Below are 8,928 nucleotides of genomic sequence, written 5' to 3'. Positions count from 1 at the left end.
CAGACCTAGGACACAATCCTTACTCACACCACTGTGACACCTCCTGATACGTCCCCTTTCAAACCTCAGCCAGTGCTGTCAGCTACACCATAAGGGTTGTTCTCAGAGCACCTCACTCCTCTTTTCCCACTGCAGGCACCTTTTCAGAGAGGCAGAAAAGAGCCTTTGTGGATGTGCTTATGATATTTCTCCATAACTGAAGCAGTTAATAAGAATTTCATCCCAGGCCCAAGCGAGGGACTAAAAGCTGCTGCCATCTGAAAGCTCGGTGGTGGCCTGCATGAAATAATGAATGGAATTACTCCAGCTAGTGGCAAATATCTAGAAACAAAACAAAACACACCATTTTTGGCTGGGACTGAAGGGGCTGCCACTGAAGTTGGCTGTTTAGAATGTCTCTGAAAAGGAGGGAACCTTGCACATATCTGATATGCTCAAAGAAATTCAGTCCCTAGAACAAAAGCAAAAGGATGCAGCATTCTTGGCAACCTCATCTGAGACATAAGATGTGCTGTTGTATCATAGATTGTACATAAGGGAACAAATTGATCAGCGCTAAACATCTCAACAAATTCATTGTTTTAATTGACATTTGGTTTCTAAATATTAAAATTATGAATGGCAGAAATATTTTCTTCTAAACTGCAGATATTCAAAGAAGGTTTTTTTCAGTTAATAACAGAAAAACCTAAAGGTTTCACTGTTTTGAGTTCCCAGTGGATTTGAAGAACAATTCAGTGATTTATCAATGGGACCACAGTTTGCTCACACAACAAATTATGCCATAAGAGAAATTATTTCCTATGAACTACGTCATTAGGATGGAGTAATTTCTCTTCCTTTTGATACTTTCCAAATAGTTTTTGAGAAACAAAGATGATCAAAGGGTTTAGTTGCCCTATGCTGCCATCTTTAGCATTTACCCAAAGTCAGGGCTTGGTAGCAAAGAGTTCCCTTTGAACAATCATTAGTGCTGCTGCACTTGAGCACACAGCCCAGTCCCTTGCTGGAGACAAGAGTGAGGGTGCTTGGTTAACTGGCCTGCACTGGAACCACACCAGCAGCTCGGGCTCCCCTTCTGGGCACACGCCTGGGACTGGTTTTCAAAGGCACTGGACACCTGACAGTCCTCCTGGACAATCTCAGCTCTGTTGGAAAAAAGGCATTTAATTCTTTAGCATCTACCTGCAAGCTTTGGTGCTGTCCTAAGTTACTCTTTAAGTGACAAGAGGCTGAGTTTAAAGCAGCAACCCGGCGTCCCCAGCCCCAGCGGACCCCCTCTGAGTGCTGTGCTGGTGTGACACAGGGGGCCCAAAGATGACTCTGCAAGACTTTTGCACTGACATGGTGTATTTAAGACAAAACTACAGTACAAACATTCCAAGACTGGGTTGAGTGGACTACAGATCTACTTGTTCCCATGTACAGTTTCAATACAGATCTCAGTGCAGTGCCTAGGACAGCTCATACGTCACCAGTGTTGTGAAACAGAAGCAAGAGGGTGCACTTCGTTTTATAAAAAACCCAACAAATAAATTATACATTGAGAGCTATTGCCAAGCTTTACATATAAAAAGTAAAAATACAGTAGTTAGTGCGGCTTTAACAAAACAAATCTAGCTAAAAAAATATTCTTATATACCTTAAAAATAAGTTTGTCCAGTTCTATAGGTAGGGGTGGTGTGTGTGTTTATGGAGCAGAGTGCTCAAGCCAAGCAGTCAAAAGGAGGTGAATTCTGCAGGAGAATCCTGTGGGTGTGGCAGCGCTGCCGGCAGTGCCTGCTCCTCAGGCCAGCAGCAACACGGAGCCACCCGAGACAGGAGCAGGGCCTGGCTTTGGGGCTGTGCTGAGCCCCTGCACCCCCTGCACCCCTGCCAGCCCTGCCCGGAGCCACTGCAGCTCTGCCCCTGTGGGCAGGGCCCTGCACCCCGTCTGCAGTGCCAGCACCCGGAGCAAACACACCCGGATCACCCCTGTGCCACTGGAAGGCCATTAGGATATACTGGTCTGTTGTTTGGTTGAAAAGTTATGATTGTCCAGCTGCATTTGAAAGCTGTGACATTATAGTGTCTAACAGCTACATATATATATATGTATGTATGTATATAGATACTACAGCTTCCTTAACACTATGTGCCCAGATAGAGCTTTAGAGGCTAGCTGGCTGCTAGCTGCTATCACTTCACCAGCAGATTTGGGTTGTACCAGAACTCGTTCACAAGGTGAAAAATACATCCAGTGCTGTTTGTGAAGGACACACTCATCCCAACAGTATGTCTTTGCTTCATGAAACGAGAAGGAAGGAGCAGGGTGCAGACAAAGGGAGAGTAGGCAAGGACTGCAAACAGTTTGTATAGAGACCCACACATAGCTGCACTGTTCACCTGAGCTGCTAACAGGGCTGCAAATTTTCTTGTCGAAGTTGTCCAAAAAATTGTCCAAAATTGTCTTACATAGCCATCTGTCTTTGACAAAGTATAAGAAAAAATCAGTTTTAAAATCAAATACATTCAAGCTAGTTCATTAACCATGACTGATTAACAGGTAAGTAGGTAATTTATGTCCTATAAATTACCTAATATTAAACTCTATTTTCACTGAACTAAAGAAGAGATTCCCTTAATTCTGGTGTAAGAAAGCCTCAATTCCCACATTTTAATGCCCATTTCCTAAGCCTGTAAATGCATGCAGCACATACAGACTCTGATGGTCTTAAATGGGTGAGACTGAAATGCATCTTTCTCAGGTTAATCAGTTTGAGTAAGGGCAGGGATGCTGTTATTATAAACACCAAGATTTCTACAAAACCTCTTACTCCAATCACAGAATGTGACTGGAGTAAAATCACTTTTACTTTCAGATGCAATCACTTAGCATTCATTCATTCATTCCTGTCAACTCTTACGGCTTTTCAGTGGTTGGCAGACCTGCCAACATCCTGACACCAGATTCACACAAGAGCTTTATTTATAAATCTCTTTAAATAAATACCAAAAAATAGACTTTAAGAACATGCTTGGACCCTATAGCCAGTCAATCAATGGTATAGCAATTGGAGGAAAATCCTTTTTTCTCAGTAGCACACAGGCATTAACTGATACTTTATAACACTAACTGTAGGAACTATTATCTCTATTTGTAATTGATAAAATGCAGGTGATGAGGAATGCTATATTACCTGTTAGGCAGTCATGTTGTAACAGCACTTCTAGCTGCAAACCAGAACAGTGATGCCAAACTGCAGGATGTTCAGATCACAAACCTGTGCAACCTTGGTCTCACCAGGCTCCTACATAAGCAATGACTTGGTTAGGTAAGTAAGCTACATCAAGGTAAATGGAGTGAATAGTTGCTCCAAGTATCAGATTTTGCTGGGAAGGGTTGGGTTTGTAGCCACAAATCTGTAAGATATTGCAAGTTCCCAATTTACCAGTTGAAATGTTTGCATTTTTATGTGAAGTTTCAAATATTAGTCCTCTGAAAATTGAGGAAAGCCTTGCCTCTTTGAAGTTTCTCTGTGTGTGCATGTGTGCAATTACAACATTCCCCTCCAAACACTGCTATCATGACCATACTGAAATAACAGTTGGTTATTTAGAACCATTTATATTTCAGGGGACACACTCACCACACGCTATTTACTTGTTATTTGCTGTGATGGCTTGGGAGGAATCTAAGGATGGTATTCAACACACAGTGCTGGAAAACTGTAAACTTCTGTTATTCCAGTTTTGGGAGGGATTCAAGCTGACAGTTCGCAGAGCTCCTGAACCCAACGAGAAGAGCCAAATATCAAACATGCCTAAGAAAATGCTACTGCATTCTGTCTATTTACAAACCCAACACATGTAGCTGGTGAATGCCAGCTCAGCTGCTGAGCAAACAGATGAATAGCAAGTGCCAAGTTTCCACACACAGTCCTGGCTTTGTGCAGAAAGCAGACTGTTGCAGCCATTGCTTCCCTTTTCCTGCAGGAACTTTGCTGGCAACTGCATTATTAATCCAGACTAAGACATTTGATATTCGAATCAGGAATCTTCTACGTTTTAATAAGCAGTAAGGCTCAGACTTAAAAGTGTAAAAAAAGCCAATACTCAACTGGAAGTATGAAGCTTGGAAACAATGAGAGAGCTGAAGGGCTGGGAGCAGGAATCCTGTGCCTGGCTGGGGCAGCAGCTCCGCTCATCCTGCAGCGAGGGAGCAGGACCTGCCCTGTGCTGCTCTGGTGCTGGCTGGAGAGGCACCTGCAGCACCTGCCACTAATCCTGCAATCCTGGTTCTTGAGGCAATGGCTGCAAATCACTGCCTGCAGAGTCACTCTGGTACTTCAGTCCTAGGAGCTTTCTCTGGTCCCTGCATTCCTCTTTTAAGGCCTCAGGGGTTTTGAGAAGAGGCAGTGGGTCACAAAATCCACATAGCTTCTCCTTTAGCACTCATTCAGCAAAGAAAATCAGGAGAGCAACAGCAGCATGAACACCTTGGTGTGAATGCAGCAGCCTCACCGGGCCCAGCTTACTTGTACAACCCACAGTGGTTTGGTCCAAACCTTTGTTTACACTGAGACACGTGCACACAGCCAATGGGCAGAAATGCAGTTGTACATACAGGATCCAGAATCAATTTTCACATTTAAGTTTGTTTTTAAGACCCACATGCATGTAGGTTATCTACAAACAGCAGCACTATGTAGAAAATGCCCTCCAACTTCAGTCACATGTTCAAACCTCTTCCTCAGAAAGAAAGATCACAGTTGTTCCACCTGTGCTTCCCTGTTAGATGTGGGATTCACCACCTTTGTTTCTCCTCCCTCTGACTCTGCATTACTTTTTATACAGGCTATATCACCAGGGTCCATGTAATAACACTGCTGCCCAGAGCTCAAATGATCTCTGAACTGTATGAACTGTACCCCAAAGTTCAGCTGAGCACCCAAAGACCTTCACCTGCTCTGTGCAGTGTGTACTCTTACTTTCCTTCTACAGAGAAGTGAATTGCTTACAGGAATTTTTCATCCTTTTTTCCTATTTTCACCCTGGTCTTTCTATTATTTGTTCCACATACAAATATTAGGTGACACTTGGAACAGAATTCAAAGTGGTGTTAAAAACTGATCTAGTTGTACCCTCATGCTGCAAAAATACCTGGTAGGTATTCCTTAAGCACAGCATCTAGAAAAAACACCCAGAAAGAGAATGAAGAGAAACAAGAAAATTATCTTCCCTTCTAGTCCAAGAAGACAACAATACTAATCAAAAAGCAATTCCTGAAGCAAGCTGCCCTCACACCTTCACTGCTTTGGCTTTTAAAACATACAGATCTCTAGTCTAAAATGCATGTATTTGAATCATGTAGGAAATGGAATTATCAGTAGAATATGTATTCTGCTGTATTCTGCTAATGCTACAAGCTGTTTGGCAGGTAATTTGCATTTTCCTGGTTGCAGTGAGCAGCAGCTCAATCCAGTCTACATAGCTGGTCACTGATGGACTAGATTTTCATGCTTTCCAGGTACTGTAACAGGGTGTGCAAGGATTATAAAGGGCGTTAAGGCCAAAAAGGAGAGTATGTGTTGGTGAAACAAAGGAAAACCAGAGAGAATAATGACACAGAAGAAAATGTCCTTGGCTGTACGGGAGGGGCAGTGACCGCCATGGAGAGCCCTGTGCAGGGCACGGCCACGAGGTGGCCCTGCGAGCTCCCCTCATCCCTGCGATGTTCATTATTCCGCAGCCATCGGGGCCCCAGCTCACACCCCACAGCACCAGAGCCAGCTCAGGGTAAGGAACAATCAACCCAGCACGAGCAGAACACAACAGTTTTCCTCTCCTTAGTTCAGAACTAGCTCCAGTGTGACATTTCGTTCTTCCCAAAGGAGGAGATCAAATGTGCATGTGGTTTTATATCCCAGCTCAGGCTGCAGTTCCAGTTAGATTGTGAAAAATGCAGAAGTCTCTTCCTGGATCCTGGCAAACCAGCTGGCTGTCCGACTCCTGTTCAGCACGAGTTTGATCCCAAGCAAGTCTTTTGGAAGGATCCCTTGGAGATATGTCAGATTATTTGAGTTTTTACAAGGTGAGAGTTTCAGAGACTCCTTCTTCTAGAGTTCAGTGGTGAGTAAACATTTTGTTCTTACTGTAGCATCCTCAGTAACTGGGCTAAAAGGGGGGAAAAAAAAAATAAGACTCTGTAAATACATTCCTCCAAAACGGTCTGTCATGATGGATGACAAGAGAGGAGTATTGCTTCAAAGAGCTTTCATGGCTGCTCACTTTGTAACTGAACGAGACCAACAGACAAACCTTTGTAATGGACAACTGCAGCAGAGCAAACTGGGTGAAATTTAAACAATGCAGCAGTAGCACCACTGCCATTCTTTAAAGATGGTCACTGCAAGGCCTGATTGTCACTGCCATCATTCTGCCTTATCAGCATGGCAGAATGGAATAGCAAGGGAAAAGGCTTCTACCAGTTGGGTTTTCTGACATCCTTATGGCCTGGAATTAACTGGGGGGCATCCCTCTCCACCCCCACCAATCCTCTGGCAGGCACTGAAACACTGCGAAGAGATTTCTCAGGAAATTTTTCTGTATCATAACTTTAGCCTAGCATTAGAACATGTGAGCAGATAAGGAAAGAAATTGAAGTGAAATTATAACATACACACATCCATTTATTTGTCATACTTGAAACGCTATAAACTGAGACAGAGCTACAGTTTATTAGCTCAGCAGAACAAGGCGCTGTGTCTGAATGGCCGCTGTAACTATGTCAGTGGAAGCAGCCAGAGTGCCCACACAGACCTGTGCAGAGAGCTGAGAAGACCTCACCTCACTTCGGGTACCTGCTGGGAGGGTGTCAGCCCAGCTGAGGACAGCAGGGTCTCCGTGCTGCCTTTCACTGCCTTCAAAGATAAGGCAACATTATTTCCCAAAGGCCCGTTGGAAATCAGTCCAGTCTGAATGGGGAACAATGAAAGAAGAAACTCAAACACCAGCCAGGACAAGACAAGCTAACTTTTCAATATGATTTACATATAAATGGCAAAAATAGGCTTCATTAAACTCCAGCCTGGGCTTTACTAAATATAAATTCTTTAAGAAATTTTATGGCATTTACCTCCAATACAATACAACAAAAATGAAGTTTAACTATTAACAGAGTATGTTGTCTGATTTACTCCAACTGAATTTTGGTTTGGTACATTACTTTATAGACCTTCAAACTATTAAAAATTATTGTATTTTATTATTTAACTTGAATTCCTGTTCCTTAATCATGACAAAAGTCTTGGCTTTAAAGAAATGGTCAAGTAACTCACTGGCACTATCCACCTCGGTGTTACAATGGGGTGAGAAGACACCTACAAAAAGCAAACAAAAACTCAATTAAAAGGTTGAAAGTAGTTAAGAAATGTCAAAATAGCATACCTCCCCCAAAACAATCCCAGATATTTGCCCCTCGTTAGCCTTTGAACCACACTAGTGATTAGCTGGAGATGTGGCACCCACTGAGCACAGAGCCAGACACCCACTGGGAGCAGTTTCAACTCAGTGCTCCCTTCCAAAGGAAAGAATCCATCATCTTTTAGTGCTTTGTGGACAACCTTAACCCAGAGTACACTACTGTGAAGAGTTTAAACGTCCTCCTTCTTCCCCCTTTCTCTTGGTGCCAACAATGTAACTCATTTTTGCCAGCATAGATTATAAGAGATTTCTTTTTATCTATATAAAAGGCTTGGTTAATATTACAAGTTTACTGTTCAAGTATTTGTGTGTATATCTATATGTAGATATATATACACAGATATATACACATGTACATCTTCAAAATATAATTTTTGAATTATGTATTACTGAACCCTTATGTATCCCCAAAAGTGTGAGAAGCAGGCTGGCACTTGCAGCTCTACTAAAACAGTACTAGAACTTCCTGTGGCACACATACAGGTTCACTCCTCAGGTTCCTTCATTTCCCCTGCAAAGCTGTCAAGTCTACACCCCTACACCCTGCAGGTGGGGGCCATGTGAGCAGTGATCCCTGTCCATCACTTCTGTCCACTGCCACAGATCCAAGCCTGGCAGACAGACACTAAAGCCAGAGGAGAGTACACGAGTAAAAATCACTGTTACGTGCAAAGGAAAAAGTTTGGGTTTGAAATGCATTTACCCGAGGTGTGGCTTCTGTAAAGTCAATTAGATTCTCTGTCAGTGATGTTAAGGAAACGTCCTGGTCATCTGGAGTGCTCTATGGAATAAATCAGTTTTGAATTGAATTCCCAGTAGTAACCACATAGGTCCACTGAATACTCTAGCGGCTTCCTGAGTTGTGGACCAGTATCTTTAACGAACACCACTTTTTATCAGGCCTGTTTTTTCACTTCTTTCCATGTGATCCTTCTTAATAGCCTTTTGATTTCCCTTATTCTCATTAATGTACTGGAAAAAACATCGTTGCCACTGTAAGCAAGCAGTGAAACTGTTCCTTCCCCTCTGTGAAGGCAGGATACTGCACCATTCAAAAGGTCACCAAGGTCTGGAGTGGGGTGTTTGAACTCAGTGAAATTCATGATTATTCACTGGGTCAACTATATAATACTGGTTTAGAGGCCCCACACCTACAGGGCAGGGTGTTTTGGTCATCCAGAACAACCTGTCAGTCTGCTCATGTAAAGGCAGCACAAGTCCAATGCTATTGGACTCTGCTTTTCTTTTGGAGAGGGACAAAAGAAAGTTTAACCCCTGAATTAGTGCTCTTCATGGAGTCCAGTTAAAAATTACCTTAAGGTAACTAGAATATAACAAATTAACATCTAAATTTAAACCTTTCCTTCTGTGGTTCTTTTGATGGGAACTGCCGATGTCAGAATTTCATCCCTACCATCTCCTTACTGGAGCATGAAATCATTGGGATGTAAGGGGCTCCCTCCA

At 42.9% G+C, this 8,928-nt stretch overlaps 1 protein-coding gene across 6 annotated transcripts in view; it reads right to left on the bottom strand.

The window, feature by feature from the left end:
• Positions 1-1,332: 1,332 nt before the first annotated feature.
• The window catches only part of EPB41L5 (erythrocyte membrane protein band 4.1 like 5), a 53,774-nt gene continuing 46,178 nt past the window's right edge, over positions 1,333-8,928 (bottom strand). For 4 of the 6 annotated variants that reach the window (XM_039716334.1, XM_039716572.1, XM_039716505.1 and 1 more), the window contains exons 23-26: positions 8,168-8,245; positions 7,320-7,361; positions 6,829-6,956; positions 6,099-6,156 (exon numbers count right to left, since the gene is read on the bottom strand). In XM_039716334.1, coding sequence (XP_039572268.1) covers positions 6,099-6,156; positions 6,829-6,956; positions 7,320-7,361; positions 8,168-8,245 — 306 coding nt within the window. Of the gene's footprint in view, positions 6,157-6,828; positions 6,957-7,319; positions 7,362-8,167; positions 8,246-8,928 lie in introns of all 6 variants that reach the window. The other 2 variants (XM_039716168.1, XM_039716252.1) reach the window with 2 other exon arrangements.

Source organism: Passer montanus, unplaced genomic scaffold, assembly GCF_014805655.1.
Source record: "Passer montanus isolate IOZ18808 unplaced genomic scaffold, ASM1480565v1 scaffold1, whole genome shotgun sequence".
In the NCBI taxonomy this organism is placed as follows: domain Eukaryota; kingdom Metazoa; phylum Chordata; class Aves; order Passeriformes; family Passeridae; genus Passer; species Passer montanus.
This window is presented reverse-complemented; position numbering and strand designations above follow the sequence as displayed.